The sequence below is a fragment of the Megascapheus bottae genome, chromosome 18, assembly GCF_031878675.1.
Source record: "Megascapheus bottae isolate mThoBot1 chromosome 18, mThoBot2.hap1, whole genome shotgun sequence".
Taxonomy (NCBI): domain Eukaryota; kingdom Metazoa; phylum Chordata; class Mammalia; order Rodentia; family Geomyidae; genus Megascapheus; species Megascapheus bottae.
Genome location: NC_143526.1, coordinates 6846003 through 6871890, shown reverse-complemented (window position 1 = coordinate 6871890; position 25888 = coordinate 6846003). Strand labels below are relative to the sequence as shown.

Sequence of the window (25888 nt, the reverse complement as noted above, 5' to 3'; positions counted from 1 at the left end):
AAGCCACATTCCCAGCCCCAACCTACTGGCAAATTCTAACAATGCTAATCTCATATTCATGACTTGGGAAAAGCCTTTAAATTGCTAGAAAGTGAGCATCAGTCATTTCATTTTAACCCAATTATGCCTGATAGGTTCTTATGCATTTTCCATTTTTATTTTTTGTGTCAGTCTTGGGGCTTGAACACAAAGCTTGATGCTGTCCTTGAACTTGTTTTGCTCAAGACTAGAGCTTTAACACTTCTAGCTTTTTTGGTAGTTTAGTGGAGAACAGAGTCTCACAAATTCCTTTGCCTGGGCTGGCTTTGAACAGCAATTCTCAGATATCAGCTTCCTCTGTAGCTAGGATTATAGACGTGAACCACTGGTGCCCAGCTCTAGTCCTTTTTAAAATGTAAACACTAAATCTCACATGTGAAAATACTCCAAGTTGCAAGAAAGAACACAAGGGTGTTCTGACAGGATCTTGTTTTAATTGTCTATGACACATAGGTCAAATAATGGTTCAAAATTAAGTCTGTCAGAGTTTAAAAGAAAAACGGCTGAAAACAAGTTTGTGAATCCTTAATTTAAAGTAACCTTCTGGCAAAAAGAGTAAAACAGTCTTAAAACTGTGTCTTCAAAACTCGCATCCTTTACCTCAGTCTGTTATTCACTCATTCTGCAGTGACATAACTGAAAAGACCAGTAAATATTGCCCTTTGTGTCAGGTGACTCTCTCCAAAGCAATCAATCATTTCCTCTGAACAGCAGTGAAGGCTGGCATCTGGATGGGCTGGATTGGGTGCACAGGCTGAAACACAGGCTTCTTCCTCATTTCTGAATGTGTCTTCACTGTGGGGAGGAGCTGGTTCCTCTTTATGATCTGTAAGGCCAGCTGGGTATTACCTATAAAAACACATCATATTAAAAAAAAAAAGCTGGAAGCCCCATGTCAGAAAAACAAACAAACAAACAAACAACACAGCAAGTATGCAACAGTGCCAACTGCAGAGACAGCTGCCTGTTAAAATCTTGTAAGGGAGGCACAACTAGTCTAAAGAAGCAGTGGTCTGCAGCTCTGATGATATATGGGAACCACAGAGAACTCCATAGCAGCCTAGAAATCCTTTTCTTTTTTCCTTTTTGTTTATGTTGGTCCTAGAACTAAACTCAGAGGATAAATGTTGTCCCTGAGTTTTTTTTTTTTTTTTGTGCCAGGACTGGGCTTGAGCTCAGGGCCTGAGCACTGTCCTTGGGCTTTCCTCAAGGCTAGAATTCTACCCTGAGCCACCGCACCACTTCTGGCTTTTTCAATGTATGTGGTACCAAGGAATCGAACCTGGGTCTTCATGCATGCTAGGCAGGCACTCTACCACTAGGTCAAACTCCTGGCCCCTGTCCCTGAGTTTTTTGCTCAAGGCTATTCTGCTACTTGAGTCATATCTTTACTTTTGACCTTTTGCTGATTAACTGGAGATAAGAGTCTCACAGACTTTCCTGCCTGGGTTGGCTCTGAATCAGGAATCCCAGATCTCAGCCTCCTGAATAGCTAGGATCACAGGTGTGAGACACTGGTGCCTGGCTCTGTCAAGAGGTTTTTAAAATTTTCTTAAGGATTCTCAGGTACAGGTATAGGCCTACTTGGAGAATGTTCTTTTTTTTTTTTTTTTGCCAGTCCTGGGCTTGAGCCCAGGACCTGAGCACTGTCCTTGGGTTTTTTCAATGCTAGAACCCTACCACTTGAGCCACATTACCACTTCTGGCTTTTTCTAGGTATATAGTTCCAAATAATTGAACCTGGGTCTTTGTGCATGCTAGGCAAACATTCCACCACTAGGCCAAACTCCTGCACATACCACCACCCCCTCGACCTGGTTTTTTAATTTAATACTCTTGGGACCTGAACTCAGGCTTGGGCACTGTCCCTGAGCTTTTTCAAGGCTAGCGACTCTACCACTTGAGCCACAGCACCACTTTCACTTTTTGTGTGTGTATGGTATTGAGGAATCGAACCCAGAGTTTTCTGATTGCTAGACAAGCACTCTACCACTAGGTCATACCCCTGGCCCAGAAGTTCTTAAAACACAGGCAGGCCGAATGCCAGGACCCTCACAGTAATACTGAGCTATAACCAGTGGTGCTTGCTGCATTTTATGTGAAGAACTTGATGAGTACATCTTTGAGGAAGGAGTAAGTTTTTCTTTTTCTTGCACTAGGGTCTTGATTACTCACCATTCTGCAGTTCCAGATAGACTGCCAGCAGGATGGCCTCGGGGGGAACCTCCTTAGGATGGATCATGGAAGCCGCCTTTGCTCAAAACATAAGACATCCATGAACAACCAACAGTTTAAGATACAAACTCTCAATGTCAAACAGAGAGAAAGAAGATAGAAAAATCTATCAGCTAGACTTATCCAAGCTCCACTCCACAGGCTTTCTAGGGGATCCCCTCCTGCCTTAATGGGCCTTGAAGCTGTCCTTTAGCTTTTTAGTCAAGGCTGGTGCTTTATCACTTGAGCCACAGCTCCATTTCTGACTCTGGGTAGTTAATTGGACATGAATGTCTTGGACTTTCCTGTCTGGGCTGGCTTTGAATCAAGTTCCTCAGATGTCAGCTTCCCAAGTAGCTAGGTGATTACAGGCTTGAGCCATGGGTATCCAGTTAAGACAGGTTCTAATACGTAGCCTATAGCCTAGGCTGGCTTGAACTCATGATCCTTCAACCTCAGTTCCCCTATTGCTGAAACTATAATGAAACCCTAGTAGGCCTCGCCTTAAATACAATACAACTTATAAAATATAATAATTTACTGGTTTAGGCAACATGTGGTTTTTTTGTGTGTTTTGGGGGGCATGTATATGTGCTGGTTTGGGCACTTCAACTCAGGACCTGAGAACTATCCTCACCTTTTTGCTCAAAGCTAACACTCTACTCCCTGAAGCAATGCTCCACTTCCACCTTTGCTGATAGTCTGTGGAGGTAACAGTCTCACAGACTTTTCTCCCTGCACTGGCTTCAGACAGTGATCTTGTTCTCAGACTTCTAAGTAGCTAGGATTACAAGAGTGAGGCACCAGTGCCTGACTCACATGAGAAAGAGCCATAGCACTAGGCAGCACTAAGGGGAGGAAACCTGGGCTGCTTTGGTTAAGGACACTAACATTAGATTCACTTCCTCAGGCTGCACCTGCAGTTTTCCCTAGCCTGAGTGCCTGAGTATGAACCTGCATTTTCTAGCTAGCTTCAGTTGCTTGTTGCATCCGGTCTGCTTCACTTATTCCCTCAGTAGAACTGCAAATGTATTTTCACAATTTTGGTGACTGACCAGAGGAAGGTGCAGATATCCTGCATGTAAATACCTAACAAAATGAAGCCCAAAAGCTAGTTTGAGCAAGGCAAGTGAGTCCATGGTAAATAGAGCTGTGGGGTAAGGGAGGCCCTGTGGGGCAGACAGGACAGGCAGACCACAAGGGAAATAGCATGGAAAGCTGAGGAGTGAACACAGTGGTTTGGTCCTAATAATGTAAGGAGAAACTGGGCCCAGGGGGCATCTTCTCCAGAGCCTGTCTCTTCAGCTCAGCGCAGGCATGTGCAAGAGGTAGCCCATTCCTCTCAGGTCACTGAGGGGTAACCACTCAGCCCAGAGTGTGGAATGTTTATACTTGCAGGTCCAGCTTTATATAGTAAGAGCATCGTTACAGTACTCTGCAGATACTAAAATCGTTTCTCTTAAGTGGCTAGGAAACATCATTTTTGTTCTTTGTACTACCCCATATGCAGCTTTTTCTAAAAGAATACAAGGCATAATTTTGTAAAACTTCCACGGTACTTTGCTTATGGGCTGTTCTCATTGCTTAGTGGGGGGGTGGCAGGCGCCCTTGGAGACATTTTCTGGAAGCCCTTGCCAACTCTTCTAGGCAGGGTGGCCTCCCAATTAACAAAGGTCCAGCCACTGGATTAACCTAGAAACCAAGGGACCAAAACAAACTCCCTCCATCCCTGAACCAGGCCTGACCCCACTGTGTCAGCTAGCTATGGAGGGCTAGTTGTTAACATTTCCCAGAGTAATTCACTATTCAACCCCTGTACAACACTAACCACTTTCCTCCAAGTCCATCACTCAACCTGCTGACTGGGATCTGAAATGCTGACCAGATGCTACCAAGGTGACTAAATATTATTTGAGTTCATTTCCCACGGCTCAGCACCATCAGTTTTAGGCAATATCAATTTCCTTGCATAGCTGGGAAACTTCTGGAAGCTATGTTGTCTCCGGAGAGCAGGTTTAATTTCAATTTGTTTCTCTGGCAAGCACCCGTGGGCTCTCTCACTAGGAACCATTTGTACAAACTTCCTATATCTGAAGTATTAAAATTCTAGCCAGGCACGGTGGCTCCTATCTGTAATCCTAGCAACTAAGGAGGCTAAGGATTGTGATTCAAAGCCAGCCCAAGCACTAAAGTCTGTGAGATTCTTATCTCCAATTAACCTCTAGAAACTGGAAGTGGTGTGCCTCCAGGGGTAGGATGGTAGCCTTGAGCTGAAGAACCCAGGGACAATGCCCAGGCCCAGAGTTCAAGCCACATGACTGACAAGAAAAAAAAAAAAAAGATTAAAATTCTATAGGAAGCATTGTGAGAAGCAGACATACGTTTACTTGTGTTGTGTCTCACTCCTGACAGGTGTGTGCTATATGCATGGCCTGTGCGGAAATTACCCACCCCTGTGCTGTGGAGTTGGTGCTGATGCTAAGTACCCTCTAGTACAGCCCCATTCATCTTGCCAAGGATGGTGGTGCCTCTGCCTGGAGGTCTGCTGACACATCATCTCAGCGGTAAAATCCAGGGGGCAATCTCACTATGTAGCTCAGGCTGGCCTGGGAACTTGCACTGCTCCTGCCTCTAACTCCTAAATTTGGAGATTACAGGTGTGCATCACCACACCTCTCCCCGTTCCTTCCTCTTATTCATTGTCATACCTCCAATTCCTTTTTTTTGTTTTAATTTTTTGGGGGGTGAGGGACAGTCCTGCGGCTTGCTGTCTCTGAGCTTTTTTTTTTTTTGCCAGTCCTGGGCTTAAGCTCAGGGCCTGAACACTGTCCTTGGATTTTACTCAAGGCTAGAGTTCTACCACTTGAGCCTTAGCACCACTTCCAGCTTTTTCTAAGTATGTGGTACCAAGGAATTGAACCTGGGTCTTCATGCATGCTAGGCAAGCACTCTACCACTAGGCCAAACTCCCAGCCCCTCTCTGAGCTTTTGTGCTCAAGGCTAGCACTGCACCACTTGAGCCACAGTGCAACTTTTACCTCTTTCTGAATAATTTATTGAAGAGTCTCATGGACTTTCCTGCCCAGACTGGCTTTGAATCTCAATCCTCAGGTCTCAGCCTACTAAGTAGCTAGGATCTTTTAGTGTTTTTATTTTTCAGGTAGGCTCTTTCATTTTTGCTTGGAGTTGGCTTTGCTTTGCAATTCTCCTCCCTCCTGCCTCCTGTAGCTGGGATTACAAGCATCTGATTGAAGTGGGATCTTAGCTTTTATCCTGGCTGGCTTCAAATACCAGTACTTTTGATTTCTGCTTCATGAATAGCTGGGATTACAAAAGTGATCCACTAGTGCTCTACCTTTTCTTCTTCTGGGGGATGGTTTCATTATGATATCTAGCCAGGTTTCAAACTCAAAACTCAAGTAATCCTCCTGCCTCAGTCTCCAGATTATCTAGGATTTATTTAGTTGGTCATGGGGCTTGAACTTTGGGCCTTGAACTCTGTGCCTGGGCTCTGTCCCCGAGCTCTTCAGTTTAAGGCTAGTGCTCTACCACTTGAGCTACAATGCCACTTCCAGTTTTCTGGTGGTTAGCTGGAGATAAGAGTCTCTCAGACTTTTTGTGCCTGGGCTGGCTTTGAACCTGATCCTCAGATCTCAGCCTTCTGAGTAGTTAGGATTAGAGGTGGGAGGCACTGGCACCCAGCTTATTAGGACGTATGTGTGTATAATAGTACACCTGGCCCTAACTATCGTACTTTTCTGGATGTATAAGTACTAGGGCTTGAACTCAGGGTCTTGTACTTGCTTGCTCATGGCTGGTGCTCTACCATGCTTCCTGCTCAGCTTCTGGATAGGAGTCCTTTAGATTTTTCTGTCTGGGCTAACTTTGAATACCGATTCTCTGACCTCAGCCTCCTGACTAGCTAGGATAAAGGTATACGCCACTGGTGCTAGGTGATAACTATTAAAAAGGAAAAAAAAAGGATTCACTTAATCTAAAATTTAAAATCTTAAGAGTAAATAGTTAAAAACAAAAAAAAGGTCACTGCTATCACTGCACACATTGCACTCTCACAGCTCCATGGGATTGCAAATAGTGGTTCAATCAACTCTTCTCATTATGTCACGTCTAGCTCTTTTCACTTTAGTGAAGTTCACAGTGATATAGTGTTGAATTGTTAAGGATGCAACATAATCTAAGACAACTCTTATTTAGACTGTTGTCCATTTTTTTGAAGTTTTACTCAAACCATAGAATGAACCCAGGCACCAGTGGCTTACATATGTAATCCTAGTTACACAGGAGATTGAGATCTGAGGGTCATGGTTTGAAGATAACCCAGGAAGGAAAGATTGTTAATTATCACCCAAAAAGCCAGAAGTAGAGCTGTGGCTCAAGTCATAGAGCATTAGCTGTGAGCAAAAAAGCTCAGGTACAGGCCGGGAGTTTGGCATAGTGGTAGAGTGCTTGCCTAGCATGCATGAAGACCAGGGTTCGATTCCTCGGTACCACGTACATAGAAAAAAAAGCTGGACGTGGTGCTGAGGCTCAAGTGGTAGAGCTCTATCCTTGAGAAAGCCCAGCCCAAGGATAGTGCTCAGGCCCCGAGCTCAAGCCCAGGACTGGCAAAAAAAAAAAAAAAACTCAGGTACAGTACCCAGGTTCTGAGTTCAAGTCCCGGGAATGACACCAAATAAAACAAAAATCCCATAGGATGAGATCTGAGGATTGCAGTTTATAGCCACAATGGGCAGGAAAAAGTCTATGAGACTCTTATCTACAATTAATTAGCAAAATAAATAGAAGTGAAACCATGGTTCAAGTAGCAGAGCACCAGCCTCGAGCAAAAAAACAACTAAGTGATAGTGTTCAGGTCCTAATTTCAAGACCCAGTATAGACAAAAAAAAAAGAAAGAAAAAGAAAGAAAGGAAAAGAAAAAAATGAGCAAATATATTTCGTCCATTATACGACTATGTTCATATACAATGCTGAACTGCAAGAATATTTTTCGGCCTAGGAAAATAGTACTTTAACAAAGCAACTAGAAGCTTTAAATAAATTAAGAAAAGCCTTAATAACTTCAAACGATTTTCTTGCTGCTTGCAAGAACAAGGCAGCGGCATATCCTTGTGTGGTCCTGGGGCCTTGCCTCACCTGGTGTAGGCACTTCCGGGCTTTGTCGTACTCGCTCCTTAGGCAGTATGCACTGCCCAGGTTGAACAGCATCACAGTCCGGGCAGAGTTGACAGAACTGGGGTAGCACTGTGGGGCCCGCTTCCCAGCTGGGGAGAAAGGGTAGACACTGATGAAAAGACTGGGTAAGAGCAACCCAGCCCACCACCCAAGCCACTCAGAACAAAGCCAGCACTGTTCCTCAGGCTCACAAATAAATGAAGGACACAAAAGATGTAGGGTCTAAGTCTTTGGGATGCAGGCCAGGCTACTTTAGTATTTACAAAACTTCTTACTTACAGGACTCCATTGCTTCATTGTCACCCTTGTCTGATCCTACAAATACATGAAAATAAATCTGAGGGAAAGGACAACAGAGTGTATCTTCTAAAAGCCTAAGTTTCTTTATGAAATGGAAACCTAATGTAGCATAATTTGTCATGATATCATCTTTCATGTAGTGGAGGTTGTAGTAAAAGATGTCAGAATGCCACCCACACCACCCCAAGCCTGAGTGCTAAGAATAAAGTGAATACTATACAACTTCACTTCCTATAAAACTTACATATAATTCAAAATTGGCTTTTTGAATATAGTACTTTTATTCCTGCTTGGATTGTGGAATTGGCTCAAAGAAAAATTACAGTATTAGAACCAAATCAAAATGAACCTTCTTAAGCTGGGCATGGTGGCACACACCTGTAGTCCCAATGGCCCAGGCAGCTAAGGAATGCCTGAGTTCAGGAGATTGAGGACAGCCTGCACAATATATTGAGACCCTGTTTCTTACCAAAGAAATAGGACAGAAAGAGAAGACAACAGAGAAAAGGAAAGAGAACAATCTTCTGATACTACCACCTTTCAAAAGTAAGATAGGAGATATGATAATCCATTCCCAGGTTTACTTAGCAAGCAATTACATCATTAAGTGCAGCTAAAAAAAAAAAAAGGAAAGAAAAGTGAAAGGCCACCTGAGAGTTCATGCCCTCCACACCATGCCCTCAGATTTCCTCACATCCTGATTATGATAGGAAGGCACTGGCAACAGTGACCAGTTCTGATCAAGTGTGTCCTCATTAACCTTGGTCCTGCTCATTTGAAGAGATCCCTAAGGAGACATCAGTGACATTCTCTGGGTTCAAGTGAGTAATAGCATCGGATATTCTGTCGAGAGAGATGAGGGCTTCTGCAGCATATAAATGGCCCAAAAACCTAAAATGAAAAAGCAGATTCCACATTGAAAAAAAAAGTAAGTCATCACAAAATATCAACTGTACAATACTGGACATATTATATTACTATATACTGGTTATGTGTGTAGCTCCTTCAGTTGAAATCTAAATGTATTTAATTAAGTTAGATCAATTAAAGGTTGTTCCACTCTAAGACATGTTTGTCTTTTAGAAATATCTTGCAGAGTATCTGTCTAGCAAGCAGGAAGGCCTGAGTTCAAATCCAAGCACTTGGAGGTATGGCTCTTTTTAGCCTTAAGTGAAAAGTCAAGCCAGAACTCAAGACCTAGAGTTGAAGCCCCAGTAGTGTATGCATGTGGATGCACAGGTACATAGGTACACAAGTACACACACACACACACACACACGCAAATTGGCAAATTTATGCTGCTCAACTAGAAAATATTATTAACACAAGAATATATGGGCTGGGAGCGAAGCCTAGTGGTAGAGTCCTCACATAGCATGCACAATGCCCTGGGTTCAATTCCTTGGTATCACATACACAGAAAAAGCCCGAAGTGGTGCTGTAACTCAAGTGGCAGAGCGCTAGCCTTGAGCAAAATTGTCCAAACCCCAGGACTGTGAGGGGGAGAGGTATGTATGGGGGGGATAAGCCAGGTGCGGTGGCTCATGTCTATAATCCTAGTTACTCAGTAGATTGAGATCTGAGGATCTTGGTTCAAAGCCAGCCCGGGTGCTAAAGACTGTGAGACTCTTTATCTCCAATTAAGCGCTAGAAAAGTAAAGTGGCACTGTGGCTCCATGGGTAGGGTCTTGAGCTGAAGAGCTCAGGGGCAGTGCTCAGGCCCAGAGTTCAAGCCCCATGACCACAACCACCAACAAAAAAATATATATTGGTACTGGGATCTGAACACAGGGTTGGTTTGCTTGCTTGGGAGCGCTACAATTTTAGCCACATTTCTAGCCAGATTTTGGCTGGTTATTTTGGAGATGGATTCTCTCAAACGTTTCTGCCCATGCTAGCCTTGGACCATCTTAGACTCCTGAGTAGCAAGAATCACAAGCTTAAGCCACCAATATCTGGCTTCTTCTTTTACATTTTCAAGAAAACATGGCTATGTTTGAGGAACATTAGTTTGAAACAACACTTATCAATCAATATTAATTTTTTTTGGGGGGGGGGCTGGGTCACAGGACTTGAACTGGGCACTGTGCCTGAGCTCTTCAGCTCAAGGCTACTATCCTACCCTGGAGCCAAGTCCCACTTCCTAGGGTTTTTTTAGAGGTTAATGGAGATAAGAGTCTCAGGTCCTTTTATGCCTAGGCTGGTTTTGAACTTCAATCCTCAGTTCCTGAGTAGCTAGGATTACAGGTGTGAGCCACTACACCCAGCTTCAAAATTAATGTTAGATAATCCCCACAAATCATTCTGTTTCTCTTATAATATTGGGCTAGAATCCAGAGCCTTGTACATGCTAGGCATGTAGTCTACCACTGAGCTACATTCTCCATCTAGGCCTTCCCTGCCTTCTTTTGTGTTGGGCTTAAACTCAGGGCCTGAGCCTTTTCTCAATCAAGACTAAAACTCTACTAGTTGAACCACAGTTCCACTTTTGGCTTTTTGGTTGTTAATCGAAGAGTCTCAAGGACTTCCCTGCCTAGTCTGGCTTCAAACTGAACATCAGTCTGAGTAGCTGCAGGCATGGGACATGGGTAGCCAGCTCGATTTCTCGCTCTCTTTCTGTCAGTCACAGGGCTTGAACTCAGGGCCTACGTGCTGTTCTTGAGCTCTTGTGCTCAAGGCTAGTGTTCTATTCTCTACTACTTTGAGGTTCCAGTTTTCTGGAGGTAAGAGTCTTATAGACTTTCCTAGCTCTGAACCTTGACCCTCAGATTTCAGCTACCTGAATAGCTAGGATTATAGATGTGAGCTACTGGGACATTCAGCTTCAATTTTTTTTGGTCAGTTCTGGGACTTGAACTCTGGGCCTGTGTGTTGTCCCTGAGCTCTTCAGCTCAAGGACACCCTATCCCTTGAGTCACTGCATCACTTCTAGTTTTCTAGTGGTTAACTGGAGATAAGAGTCTCACAAATGTTAGTGCCCCAGCTGGTTTTGAACCACAATCTTCAGATCTCAGCCTCCTGAGTAGCTGGGATTACAGGCATGAGCCACTGCGGCTAGCTGTATTTTTTTTTGTGTGTGTGTGTGGCAGTCCTGGGCTTGAGCTCAGGGCTTGAGCACTGTCCTTGGACTTCCTCAAGGCCAGAGCTCTACCACTTGAGCCTCAGCACCACTTCCGGCTCTTTTCCATGTATGTGGTACTGAGGAACTGAACCTTCGTGCATGCTAGGCAAGTACTCTCCTACTAGGCCAAACTCTTGGCCCTATTTTTTTTTTTTTTTTAAAGACTGTTGGCAAATTCCTCAGTGTACGACCTTATAATTCCAAGTGTACACTACAAACGAACATGGCTGAAAGGTAAAAGAGAAGTAGTTATATTTAACTTTTTAAATATAAGCCACACAACAAATGGGAAAAAAGTAACTGTTTAGGCTAAGGGCTTGGCTAATTTGTAGAGAGCCTGCCTAGAAGCAAGAGGTCCAAATTCAAACTATCACCAAACAGGCCTCCAAGGCAAAACAAAACAAAAACTGTTCTAAAAAGGTTATACGGCTTTTGAAAAAATTTTCAGGATCAGCATTATACAACAAATTCAAAGCATACTGCTTTTCCTTTACAACAGAAATGACAATGCTATTATTATTATTACTACAGTATCTGGACAGCCTACACAAAACTCTCCTGTGGAGTGGTACAGTGGCTTGGGAGAAGACAAAGTTCCTGTCTCTATTTAAACTGCACTCTTCAGAGCGGATTATCATATGAACCAACTTTCCTTTTTTTGGTGAGTCTTTTCTTTAGAATTCCACTGTTTTTTGTTTTTGCTTTTGGCCAGTCCTGGGGCTTGAACTCAGGGCCTGAACTCTGTTCTTAAGCTTTCTCAAGGCTAGAGCTCTATCACTTAAGCCACAGCACCACTTCTGGCTTTTTCTATGTATGTGATACTGTGGAATGGAACCCGGGTCTTCATGCATGGTAAGCAAGCACTCTACTACTAGGCCAAACTCCTAGCCCTAGAATTCTACTTTTTAGGGCCCAAAGACTATCAGCAGAAACTAGAGTCCAAAGTTTGTGTTTCTTAGCACATGCCATGTTTCTTCAGCAAATGCCACTCTCAAATCCTTAAGAGCCAAGAGAGAAAAACATTTCCATCGTCACAATATGAGATGAAAGTCTGTTTAAACTTACATACTGCATTGGAGGAGTAAGGAATAGTAGTGCAACAGCCTTAAGAGAAGGTGGACCAGGGACATATAGGGCAAGTGACACTTACTTAAGAGATCCGGACAACTTGGGTTGCTGAAGAAGTTTATCCGCATGGTTCAAAGCCATAAGGTTATCCCCCAAAGCCAAGGCCACGTAAGCACTGCAAGCAAGGATGGAGCATCTAGAACACAGAGCAAGAAAGGCCAAAGCCTTTGGTAAAACTTGATAATGGTTCCAATTTGCCAAATAGCAATAAAGGTTCTAATTATAACTATGATGACTAGACACTACAAAAGAAAGGGAAAGTAGCAACACTTGCCTTGAGCTTCTAAAAGAAGCTCAGGGACAGTGCCCAGGCCCTGAGTTCAAGACCCAGGATTGGCAAAAAAATAAAAAAAGGGGGGGGGGGAATGCTTCTCAACTGATAGGTGCTACAGTATACCTGTCATTCTAAATTACATAAAAATCTGAGATTAGGGTCCAGGAGTCTGGCCTAGTGGTAGAGTGCTTGCCTCGCATGCATGAAGACCCTGGTTTGAGTCCTTGGCACCACATACATAGAAAAAGCCAGAAATGGTGCTGTGGCTCAAGTGGTAGAACTTTAGCCTTCAGAAAACCCAAGGATGGTGCTCAGGCCCTGAGTTCAAGCCCCAGAATCAGCACAAAAAAAAACAAACAAACAAACAAAAAAACAAACCATTAAAAAAAAAAAATCTGAGATTATAGGATCACAGTTCCAGGATAGCCCTGGGCACAACAGTCTGGAAGACTCCAGAGAAAGAAATTGGCCAAGGTAGAGTGTGCCAAGCTAAGCATGGGAGCGTATACCTGTAATCCTACCTACAAAAAGGCAATTGGTAAGACTGTGCCAGCACCCCTCCTCTAAAAGAAGTGAATGATAAACTGGGTGCTGGTGGCACATGCCTATAATCCTAGCTACTCAGGAGTCTAAGATCTAAGGATCTGGCTTCAAAGGCAGCCCAAGAAAAAAATTTCTAAGACTGTCCCTCTTGCCTTAGTTCTGGGGCTTCAACTCAGGGCACTGTCACTGAGCTTTTTGTTCAAGGCTAGCACTCTACCACTTGAGCCACAGGACTATTTTTGGCCTTTTTTTTAATGTGGTACTGAGGAATCAAACCCAAGGCTTCATGCATTCTAAGCAAGCACTCCATCACTAAGCCATATTCCCAGCCTCGTAAGACTCTTATTTCCAATTAACCATCAAAAAATCAGAAGTAGAGGTGTAGCTCAAATGGTAGTGTGCCAGCCTTGAGCGCTCATGGATAGTACTCAAGCCACGAATTCAAGCACAGGGTTGGCACACACACACACACACACACACACACACACACACACACGAAAAATAAAAGAAAGATGGATAAAGCAGTTTGGCTATTTGTGTGTAAATCATCCTTAACTTTTAACTGCTATCCAATTCATCCTCTATCCCCCAAATAACCAAATGTGGTTAATAATGAAAATTTTTTTCAGTTCCAGTCCTGTGCTTGAACTCTGGGACTGGGTGCTGTCACTGAGCTCTTCAGCTCAGGGCTACTGCCCTACAGCCCTACCCATGGAGCCATAGCACCACTTCTGGTTTTCTAGAGGTCAACTGGAGATAAGAGTCTCACAGACTTTAGCGCCTGGGCTGGCTCTGAACTGTGATCCTCAGATCTTAGCCTCCTGAGTAGCTAGGATTACAGGCGTGAGCCATTGCGCCCGACAGTAATGAATTTTTTAAAAAACCTGACAGCATAGTGTTCTCTGAAGTCAAGATTGAACTAGGAATATAGCATGGATAAGCACTGAGATACATCCTCAATCAAACCTTTGGTTTCTCTCTTGAGCTCTCTCTGGCTAGTTGTAGGGCTTGAATTCTGGGCCTGAGATGCTGTCCCTGAGCTCTTCAGCTCAAGGCTAGTGTTTTACCACCTGAGCCACAGTGCCACTTTCAGTTTTCTGGTGGTTAATTGAAGATAATACTCCCATGGACTTTATTGCTCGAGCTGGCTTTGAACCATGATCCCAAGATTTCAACCTCCTGAGCTGTGAGCAACTGGTGCCTGGCATCAGCTTTACTTTGTAGACTTCGAGAGCCCTGTTGCATTTGAATGAGAGAGAACATTTAAGTGGACAGAGAGAAGTAAATAGAGAAGAAGAAACAGCTCAGAGCTTTGCTTCCCAGCACCCTCTGATTTCTTGAGACAGAGACTCTATGTAGCTCAAGGAATTCTCACTTCCAGTCTTCCTGCTACAGCCTCCTGATTGCTGGAATTAGACTCAGCAAAAGGCTAAAGTTCTTGCTAAGCAACAGTATCAAGAGTACATTAAAAAGTTTAATTCACAGTTACAGACAACATTCTATAAAAATACCTCATACTGAATAACTATAAAATTCAAGTTATACAGATTTTGTTAAGTTGGAGTAGAAACCTTCACTTGTCTGGTTTCCTACTTAATGGGTAGCTCATTTAAAACAGGTCTAATGACCAGACCTGATCACTTGAATGTCAAACAACAGCTCCCCAAAGCAATCTCAAAATAAACCCTTGTCAAATAGAAATGTGGTCTGCATGGTCAACCACAAATGACCTACAGAATTTTGAGTTATGTTTACAATCATAATCTATATGTATACTATTAAAGTGCACACACATAATATTGGCCTGTGAAAGAAGAGGAGACCCTCACAGTACCACTGTTTTCTAATGCTCTCAAGAGTATTACTTGAAATGGCCCTATTAGAAAGGCATAGCTAGTGGGGCTGTGGCTCAAATGGTAAAGCACCAGCCTTGAGCAAAAAGAAGCTCAGGGACAGAGCCGGGAACAGTGGCTCAGGCCTGTAATCCTAGCTACTCAGGAGGCTGAAATCTGAGGATCGAGGTTCAAAGCCAATACGGACACTAAAGACCAGGAGACTCTTATCTCCAATTACTGACCAGAAAACTGGAAGTGGCATGGTGGCTCAAGGGGGTGGTAACCTTGAGCTAAAGAGCTCAGGGACAGTGCCCAGACCCAAGCATCAAGTCCCACAACCAACAATTAAAAAAAATAAATAAAAAAAAGAAAGGAAGAAATGAGCAGAGGGACTTTGGGGGTGGAGAGTTTGGCCTAGTGGTAGAGTGCTTGCCTAGCATGCATGAAAATCCGGGTTTGATTCTTTGGTACCACATACATAGAAAAAGCTAGAAATAGTGCTGTGGCCCAAGTGGTTGAGCTCTAACCTTGAGAAAGCCCAAGGACAGTGCTCAGGTCCTGAGTTTAAGCACTGGGACTAGCAAAAAGAAAGAAAAAGAAAAGAGAAGTGTAGCTGGGCAGATTGACAAGTGTTGGCTGTTTCCTCATCATATGCCCCACAATTGATTGATGGAATTTTTAAAATAGCTCCTCACTTTCTGGCTCCATAGAAAAGTATACTAGTTGGGGAAGGAGAATGGCCTCGTGATAGGAGTGCTTGCCTACCATGTACAAAACCCTAGGTTTGATTCCTAGGTAACACATACACAGAAAAAGCTGGAAGTGGTGCTGTAGCTCAAGTGGTAAAGCTCTAGCCTTGAGAAAAGTCTAGGACAGTGCCCAGGTCCTGAGTTCAAGCCCTAGGACTAGCCAAAAAAAAAAAAAGTATACTAGCTTTGGAGAAGGCACCAGCAGGCCACTGAGCTTGAGCTATCAAGGGAGGACTAAAAGACTGTCTAGGTAGGTCCTTGTATCAGAGCAAACTGAGCTCACAGTGCATGAGTGTGCTGTCTACTGATGGCACTGTCATTCAACATAGGGTTCCCCACCCCCTCAACATGCCACCTTACCATGCTATGAGCTCACCGACTATCCTCAAAATAAAGCACCAAGTTGGCCATTAGTGGCTCACGCCTGTAATCCTAGCTACTTAAGAGGCTAACTAAGATTGTGGTTTGAAGCCAGTCCAGGAAAGAAAGTCTATGAGACTCTTATCTTTAATAAACTGCCCAACAGGGCGGGGAGCACAGCTTAGTAGTAGAGTGCTTGCTTAGCAGGCACAAAGACCAGTACCACATACATAGAAAAAGCCGGAAGTAGTGCTGCTGCTTAAGTGGCAGAGCACTAGCCTTGAGCAAGGACAAAGACTGGCCAAAAATTAAAAACTAAATGTATATATATATATGTATATAGATAGATAGATAGATAGATAGATAGATGGATAGATAGATATGCATGCCCAAAAAGCTGGAAGTAGAGCTGTGATTCATGTGGTACAGCACTAGCTTTGAGCAAAAGTTCAGTGACAGAGCCCAGGCCCTGAGTTCAAGCCCTAGGAACAGCACCAAGGAAAAAGAAAGAAAAATATAACAGCAACACTATGAAGCATGTTTTTTTTTTGGGGGGGGGGGAGATGGAGAGTTGGTTACTAGGTATATAATTTTAAATCTGAACCAGGGACCGAAGAGATGAGGATGAGGGCAGGCAAGCAGTAACACTCCCAGAGATTTTCCTGGTGAACCTATTGGCAATAATTTAGTGCCCCAAAACTGGCTTCACCAGCAACTTCTCTGGAAAAGCCTACTCTCTGGCAGAGGACTGGGGACCAGGGAGGCATGCTTTGCTATTTATCTCTCATCTCCAGAAGCACTGCAGTGATTAGGTTTATATGACAAGATCAGGAAGGTGACTTAATTCTTCTGTTTGCTTTTTATTTTAAAATGGCAATGGTTTGATTCCTCAATACCACACACACAGGAAAAGCCAGAAGTGGTACTATGGCTCAAAGACAGTGCCCTGGTCCTGCGTTCAAGCCCCAGGGATGGCAAAACAAAACACACGAAAGTGGTGCCAAGTATACAACGGTAGTGAACAATGAAGGCCAGAAAATGGTACATGAAGGAGGCTGTGAATTCCAAACACACAGTGCAGGTATTTTTTCTTAAGATGGGGTATTCAATTCATAGTATTAGCGGTAGAGGAGGTGAAAACCAATATGCTCATTTCAATAGATGTAATATTTACTATGCTTTAGATACTCACTTTAAGTTTTCTAACTCTTGTTTTCTTAATGGAGAAGAAGGTGGGGCTGGAATGAATTTGTCACCATCATGGCTTTTGCTGCTGAAATAGAGACAGACTAATAATTATGAAAAGGAAACAAATTAAGTGTAAATTTACCATTTGAGCCACAGCATCCCTTCTGGTTTTTTTGGCCTCATGTATGTTAAGCAAGCCTATTCCCATTCCCATGCAATTATTTGATAAAAAATGTAAAAATAATCAAAACAATGAAAACACTTATTAGGTATCACTAACACATTAAAGGTAAATGTTATCTTTTCTCCAGCATGCAATAGTTTAACAAATTTCTAAATAAAAAATATCTCTACTATATAAAGGAAATCATTTCAATGTTTTTATACATTTCTCATCTATTAATTACATTAGAATGATAACTTCCTTCGCTATGGTTTACAACAGAAGAATTTTGGAAATTCTAGATGAAGATTTTAGGAAATCTATCTGAAAGAAAAGATGGCTTAGTAAAGTCCTGGAAGGATTTTCTTGGGGAAACAGGGGTAATATTATTACCTGCAAGTTTCACTGCTTTCGCTGCTTTCTGTGGTCCCCCCTAGTTGATTGCTATTTTTAGACCCATTTTCCTGCTTTGAGTCTTGCTGTTCTTCAGGTAAGAGCAACAAGGCATTTCTGAGACAAATGGCTGCAAACTCCATACTAGCAACAGGAATGGCTGAAGACTGTCCATCACTTAGAAGAACAAAATTACATTAGCTAACCAGATGGCATAAAAATAAACAAAACTTTTCTATTTTCAGAATAATACCAATGAAATGTTAACAAAAACTTTTGTCCTTTGAGGAGCTGGGAGTTTGGCCTAGTGGGAGAGTGCTTGCCTAGCATACACGAAGACCCAGGTTTGATTCCTTGGCACCACATACATAGAAAAAAGCTAAAAGTGGTGCTGAGGCTCAAGTGGCAACTGGCAAAAAATAAATAAATAATAAAAACAAACAAAAAACCTTTTGTCCTTTCATAGGTGATTTTTTTTTTTTTTTTTTTTTGCCAGTCCTGGGCTTGAGCTCAGGGCCTGAGCACTGTCCTTGGACTTTCTCAAGGCTAGAGCTCTACCACTTGAGCCTCAGCACCACTTCCCGCTTTTTTCTATATGTGGTACCGAGGAATCGAACCCGGGTCTTCATGCATGCTAGACAAGCACTTTAACCACTAGGCCAAACTCCCGGCCCAGGTGAATAATTTTTTTTGGCCAGTCCTGGGGCTTGAACTCAGGGGGACACTGTCCCTGAACTTCTTTAGCTCAAGGTTAGCACTCTACTACTTGAGCCACAGTACCCCATCCGGCTTTTTTGGCTTCATGTATGTTAGGCAAGCACTCTATTGCTAAGTCACATTCCCAGTCCTGGTAAGTGAAATTTTAATACAACTCTAAATGCTAGACTAGAAGACTGAAGAACCTCAACGTTCAGTATATACAGAAGATGTAAAGCCTATTCATTGGATTTCAAGCCTATACATTGACACCATGTGTAGTAACAAACCTTCAAGTTTATCTGCAGTGTCCATATTAGTGCAATAAAGGAACTGAACAAGGAAACTGTAATGAAAGTCAGGATTAAGAATGGGAAAGAAAACAAGGACTTTTTAATCTCCACTTTGAAGGCTGCCTTATAGGGCTGGGGGTGTGCTAGTGGTAGAACACTCATATATGTTTTGCATGCATGAGGCTCTGGGGATTCCATCTCCTGAAAGTTTTTTGCCAGGGAGGCAAGGTAACAATACCTGCAAGTTTATTTCCCCATCTTCCCCACTGAAGTGAAATACATTATAGGTTAAATGAGTACATAGCCCTGTGCTATGTACTACTTAAAACTGTGAAAATCTTTTCTGTCTGTGGTGATGAGGACCAAACCAGGGCCTCTTAAATACTGAGCACACATTTTATTACTGAATTACACCACTAGGCCTGGACCATTCATTTATCACTCCTTCTTTTGTCAGTCTCTCTTTGTGCCAGTAAAGTGGCTTGAACCAGGGCCTTGATTTCTAATTCAACCTTTTCTGCTCAAAGGTAGTATTTTCTTTTTTTCTTTTTCTTTTTTTTTTTTTTTTGCCAGTCCTGGGGCTTGAACTCAGGGCCCGGGCACTGTCTTTGGACACTTTTGCTTAAAACTAGTGCTCTGCCACTTGAGCCACAGCACACTTCCAGTGTTTTCTGTGTATGTGGTACCAAAGAATCAAACCCAGGGCTTCGTGTATGCTAAGCAAGCACTCTAACACTAGGCCACACTCTGGGCCTCAAAGGTAGTATTCTATCACTTGGGCCATACCTCCCTCCTCTTGGAGTTGTCTGAAGTGGGCTGGCTTTCAACTGCCATCCTCACATCTGAGCAACTAGGATTACAGGCATGAATCACTGACACCTGGCATTGGTCTTGATCTTTTGATCCTCTGGAGCCACTGCCTCCAGAGTACTGAGATTACGAGAAGGTGTATCATTATACCAGGCTCAAAACTGGGATTTTTTTTTTTTAATATAAGGAAACAATTTATAATTTTTTTTCTTATTCTTTCTTTTTTTCCCCCCAGTATCAATATTGGGGCTTGAACTCAGGACCTGAGTATTGTCCCCAAGCCTCATTTGCTCAAGACTAGTGCTTTATCACTTGAGTCACAGTGTTTTTAGGATTTGGTGGGGAGTGGGGGATGCTGGTTTGGGGGACTTGAACTCTGGGCTTGTTCTGGAACTTTTGTACTCAAAGCTAGTGCTGTATCACTTGAACCACAGTTCCACTTCAGGCTTTTTCTTTAGTTACTTGGAAGTAAGAGTCTCAGGCTTTATTGCTTGGGCTGGCTTTGAACTACAATCCTCAGATCCTCAGCCTTCTGAGTAGCTAGCTAGAATTTCAGACATGAGCAACCAGTGCCTGGATTGATTTTAGAGGTTCCTGGTCAGGCAGAGAGAATCCTCAGATATCAGCCTCCTCAATAGTTAGTATTACAGGTGTAGCCACTAACTTCCCTTTTTCTTTTTTGGCCAGTCATGGGTCTTGAACTCAGGGCCTGGGCATTGTCCTTGGACACTTTTTTTTTGGTGGGTCACGGGGATTGCACTGGGCCTGGGCACTGTCCCTGAGCTCTTCAGCTCAAGGCTACGGCACTACCCTTGAGCTAAGCCCCACTTCCCATTTTCTAGAGGTTAACTGGAAATAAGTCTCAGGTTCTTTTATGCCTGGGCTGGCTTTGAACCTTGATCCTCAGATCTCAGCCTCCTAAGTAGCTAGGATTACAGGTATGAGCCACTGCGCCAGTTCCTGGGACAAAGCACTCTACCAATAGAGCTCCACTTCTGGCTTTTTCTGAGTATGTGGTACCGAGGAAATGAACCCAGGCTTTGTGTATGCTAGATGAGCACTCTACCACTAGGCTACACTCCTGGCCCTATTTCCTTTTTTAAAAATTTGCTGTTGTCTGTTTGTTGTGGTTTTTGATATAGAGTCTCAGTAGGTAGCCTAGGTTGTTCTGAAATTCACAATCTTCCTGCCACCTCAGCTTCCTAGGGCTGAGATTAGATATGTTTTACCATACCCATTAGATATTCATTCTTACTAAAAAAAAGTTCAAAGATCTGTAAATGAGATTTTCTATATTTGGTTGCTTTATGTAATAATAAGTTTCCCCTAATACTAAAACTTAATTTTAAAAAAATATGTATTTTTGCCAGTCCTAAGGCTTGAACTCAGGACCTATGTACTGCCTTGGGCTTTCTCAAAGCTAGCGTTCTACCATTTGATCCACAGCACCACTTCTGGTTTTTTCTTTTTCTTTTTTTTTTCTTTTTATTTTTTTGCCAGTCCTGGGCTTGAGCTCAGGGCCTGAGCACTGTCCTTTGACTTTCTCAAGGCTAGAGCTCTACCACTTGAGCCTCAGCACCACTTCCGGCTTTTTTCTATGTATGTGGTACCGAGGAATCGAACCCGGGTCTTCATGCATGCTAGGCAAGCACTTTAACCACTAGGCCAAACTCCCGGCCCACTTCTGGTTTTTTCTATGCATGTGGTATCAAGGAATTGAACCCAGGTCTTTGTGCATGCTGGGCAAACACTCTACTAAGTAGGCCAAAATCCTGGCCCCTTAATTTTAAAGGATTTTTGTTCCTAAGAACAATGAAAAAAATGACTGGAAAAAAAAAAAACTATGGATTTTCAAGTCCTTTGTATAAAATGGTATAGTATTGGGGTAAAATATACACTACTATATACTTTGAATCACCCCTAGAGTTTTAAAATCCCTAATACAATGTAAACTGCAATGTGAAGAGTTGGTATATAATACTGTTTACAGATAACAACAAAGACTTGTTCAGTACAAACACAATTTTTTTCTTGTCAGTGTTTTCAGACTGCATTAGTTGAATCCATGGATGGTGAACACATATCTACAGAGTCTGAACATTTGTCCAAGAACAAATCCCCCTTCTATGGATGAAGAAATCATTAGATATGAAAAGGAGATACCAAGATGCCCCCTTCTGGACATTCTAAATAGCAGGCACCAAATAGGGCATAGTTTCTTTTTTTTTTTATTATGATCTTTTTATTTTTTATTGTAATTAGTAAAAGGGTTACATGATATTTGCCAGATAGAAGGTGCATTAATTCACATACATTGATACCCTTTCACATTCTTGGTACCCATTTCCCTCCCCCCCCACTAGGGCATAGTTTCTTAAGGTATGAAAATTTTAGCAACCACAAATGTAAAAATTCAAAACCACATGATGAGACTAACATTTATTAGCCTATATTTGAGGATCTGCTTCTTTTTTTTTTTTTTTTTTTTTTTTGCCAGTCCTGGGCTTGAGCACTGTTCTTGGACTTTCTCAAGGCTAGAGCTCTACCACTTGAGCCTCAGCACCACTTCTGGCTTTTTTTTTCTATGTATGTGGTACCGAGGAATCGAACCCGGGTCTTCATGCATGCTAGGCAAGCACTTTAACCACTAGGCCAAACTCCCGGACCGAGGATCTGCTTCTAAAGTAGCAATAATACCTAGCTACTGAGTGGTCACTCCTATGAAATGATAAATTCTTAAGTATATGCCTATGCATTGTCAAGCAGTATTAAACATTTACTTTCTCTTGGCAAAATACTTACTTATATACAGTGTTCTGTATGGACTGTGATGCCAGAACAATTTTACGATGATAGCCTTGACCAACAATAGATTGTACAATGCCCTTTTTGCTCGGAAGACCTTTAGTTTCTTGTTCAGAAGTCTACAAAACAGAACAGTTCAAAATAAATGTAAAGAAATTTAAATGTGGTAAGAAAAATAATACAGTCTTTCTTCATTTTTCTTTTCTTTTGTTTTTGTCGGTAGGACTTGAACTCTGGGCTTGGGCATTGTTTCTGAGCTCTTCAGCTCAAGGCTACCACCCTACTCCTTGAACCACAGGGCCACTTCAGGTTTTCCAGTGATTAAATGGAGATAAGAGTCTCACCTGCTTTGTAGTGTCAGGGCTGGCTTTGAATCAAGATCCTCAGATATCAGCCTACTGAGTAGCTACGATTACAGATGAGTCACCTCGCCCAGCTTCTTTCTTTTTTTAAATTTTTGGTCATGAGACATGAACTCTGAGCTCTTCAGGCTAGTGCTCTACCGTAGACTCAGTGCTACTTTCAGTTTTCTGAGGGTTAATTGAAGATAAGAGTCTCAGGGACTTTAGTATCTGGATGGCTTTGAACTGAGATCCTGAGATCTGTCTCCTGAGTAGCTAGGATTACAGGAGTGAGTCACTAGTGCCCGCTCACAGTGTTTCTTAAAATTATTGTTGCTGTTATTACTTTAGAATCTTGCTAAAAAGCTCAAACTGATCTCAGACTTGCCCAAAATGACCTGTAAGTCACTCACTTCTGAGGCTAGATATTTTCCTTTTTAAAGAAGCAATACAGCAACACCGTCAGCAACATATAAACTAACAAGCTAAACAAAACATGGCTATAATGCTAGACTTCCTGAAAACTAAAATCTCCAAACCATAACATCATAACATTCAAATTGAAAACAAAAAGAAAAATGTATACATATATGTACATATATCTCCTAAATATTTATATGTGCATGCACGCGCACACACACACACAAATTTTAGGTGGGGGGGTTGTGGGACTTGAACTCTGGGCTTGGGCACTGTCCTGAGCTCTTCAGATCAAAGCTAGGGCTCTACCCTTTGATCCACAGCACCATTTCTGATTTTCTAGTGGTTAACTGGATAAGAATCAAACCCACTTTAAAACCACGATCCTCAGCTCTCAGCCTCCTGAGTAGCTAGAATTACAGGCCTGACTCACCAGTACCTGGCAGCTTTCCTCCATTTTTTTCTTTTGGGGGGTGGTGGTCATGGGGCTTGAGCTCAAGGCTACCGCCCTACCCTTGAACCAAGCCCTACTTCCCATTTTCCAGAGGTTAATTGGAGATAAAAATCTCAGGTCCTGGGAGGGAAATGAGGACAAAAACATGAGAAGGGGTATAAATGTTTGTGAAATAATGTACCTTCTATCTGGTGAATGAATAAAACTGTAACCCTCTATGAATTACAATTAAAAAAAGTCTCAAGTCCTTTTGTGCCTGGGCTGGCTTTTAACCCGGATCCTCAGATCTCAGCCTCCTGAGTAGCTAGGATTACAGGCGTGAGCCACCATGCCCAGCTTCCTCCATTTTTAAGTTTCCAACTTACATTTATATGAAGTTCCGATTAGCGATCCCAGTGGACACTCAAATTCTCATACAGAGGAAAAACTAGAGTCAATCAGTATGAACTGGCAGATCTAAATTTCATATGGCAAATGGTCTTTTCTCTAGGGCTGGGAATGTGGCTTAGTGGTAGAGTGCTTGCCTAGAATGCATGAAGCCCTAGGTTCAATTCCTCAGTACCACTTAAACAGAAAAACCCAGAAGTGGTACTGTGGCTCAAATATAGTATATAAAAAGAAGCTCAGGTATAGTGCCCAGACCCTGAGTTCAAGTCTTGGTCTGGCAAAAAAAAAAAAAGAGAAAGGAAGAAAGAAAGAGGGGGGGAGGGAAAGGAAGGAAAAACAGGTCTTTTCTCTAAACCGAAAAGTATCTAAATGAATTCTGATTTCTAGTAACTCACCCTCAACAATTAAATTCATTAATATAATAAGGAAATAGGCAATTTCTGGAGATTCTTTTACTGGGGGATAGATTCTTTCACTGGTGACAATTCTTGCTATCTAGTTTAATCGGAGTTTAAATTCTCAATCCTCTTGCCTCTGCCTCCAGTGTGCTAGAATTACAGGTATATACCAGTACAAACTATGCCTAAATTTATCAGTAAATTAAAAAATTTTGCCAGGCATGGTGGGTCATACCTGTTATCCTATTCATACTGGAGGCTGAGATCTGAAGATCGCAATTAAAAAATTTTGCCAGGCATGGTGGCTCATACCTGTTATCCTATCCATACTGGAGGCTGAGATCTGAAGATCGCAGTTCAAAGCCATCTGGGGCACCAAAGTCTATAAGACTCTTACCTCCAATTAATCATTAGAAAACCAGAAGTGGTGCTGCAGCTCCAGGGGTAGGGTGGTAGCCTTGAACTGAAGAGCTCAGGGACAGTACCCACGCCCAGAGTGAGCCAGGAGCATGGCCTAGTGGTAGAGTGCTTGCCTAGCATGCACAAAGCCCTTGGTTCTATCCCTCGGTACCATACACAAGCAAAAAAAGCTCAAAGTAGTACTGTGGCTCAAGTGGTAGAGCATTAGCCTTGAGGAAGCCAAAGGACAGTACTCAGGCTCTGAGTTCAAGCACCAGGACTGGCAAAAAAAAAAAAAAAAATCAGTAATCCCTTCACCACTCCCTACCCAAAAGGAGAAAAGCAACAGTATTCTCTTCCTTCTTGGTCTACTCAATCAAATTATTTTAGCACCAAGTATTAAGCACACATGCTTCCTTAAACCACTCAATTCATTTAGGTGTTTAGCAGAACCCCAACATTTTATATAACCCATGTAGGTGTGTGAGGCAAGTATTCAAGTTGTTATGCCAAACCAACCTTCCTACATCCAGGGAGCACAATAAGGAATGGGGGATAGAAATAGATTAACACAGACATCTAGTAATTATGACATTACTCATCTTTTCCTTCCACCAACTCCTCTTAATGTGAGACTAGAAAGGCTTCTGTCAATTATTTTTTGGAGACAACACTAATATAAGCCAGCCACTGTGGACACTGTTTCAAAGAGAAACAGACTATAAAATGTATTGTTATCACTGACACAGAACTGAGAGGCCCCAGCACTGAGGGAAATGCAGTTGAACACATATCCAGCATGGGCCCTCAGTAGATGGCTTATCAGATTCACAGCCATTATCATTCCAATCAATAGGGCTTTCTCTTTGGCTTTTGGTGCTCCAAAAGTCAGTTTTTGTTTTTTTGCCAGTCCTGGGGCTTGAACTCAAGGCCTGAGCACTGCCCTTGGGCTTTTTTCAAGGCTAGAGATCTACCACTTGAGCCATAGCACCCACCACTTCCAGCTTTTTCTATGTATGCAGTACCAAGGAATCGAACCCGGCCGGGTCTTCGTGCATGCTAAGCAAGCATTCTTACCACTAAGCCAAACTTCCAGCCCCCAAAAGTGAGATTTTTTTTTTTTAGCAAATGCCTTTTTTTTGACATGTGCCTGTGCTGGTTCTGAGACTTGAACTCAGGGCTTGGGCACTGTCCCTGACGGTTTCTTTTTCTTGCTTTTTTTTTTTTTTTTTTGTCAGTCCTGGACTTGAGCTCAGAGCTTGAGCACTGTCCTTGGACTTTCTCAAGGCTAGAGCTCTACCACTTGAGCCTCAGCACCATTTCTGGCTTTTTTCTATGTATGTGGTACGGAGGAATCGAACCCGAGTCCTCATGCATGCTAGGC

General features: G+C 42.6%; 1 protein-coding gene across 5 annotated transcripts in view; it reads right to left on the bottom strand.

Annotated features, from left to right (window-relative positions):
- Positions 1–451: 451 nt before the first annotated feature.
- The window catches only part of Cnot10 (CCR4-NOT transcription complex subunit 10), a 51957-nt gene continuing 26520 nt past the window's right edge, over positions 452–25888 (bottom strand). For 2 of the 5 annotated variants that reach the window (XM_090351805.1, XM_090351809.1), the window contains 9 exons: positions 22103–22224; positions 17502–17678; positions 16950–17030; positions 12019–12132; positions 8508–8638; positions 7727–7762; positions 7409–7536; positions 2215–2290; positions 452–888 (listed from right to left, as the gene is read on the bottom strand). In XM_090351805.1, coding sequence (XP_090207931.1) covers positions 734–888; positions 2215–2290; positions 7409–7536; positions 7727–7762; positions 8508–8638; positions 12019–12132; positions 16950–17030; positions 17502–17678; positions 22103–22224 — 1020 coding nt within the window. In that variant the 3' untranslated portion in view covers positions 452–733. The remainder of the gene's footprint in view (positions 889–2214; positions 2291–7408; positions 7537–7726; positions 7763–8507; positions 8639–12018; positions 12133–16949; positions 17031–17501; positions 17679–22102; positions 22225–25888) is intronic. The other 3 variants (XM_090351806.1, XM_090351807.1, XM_090351808.1) reach the window with 3 other exon arrangements.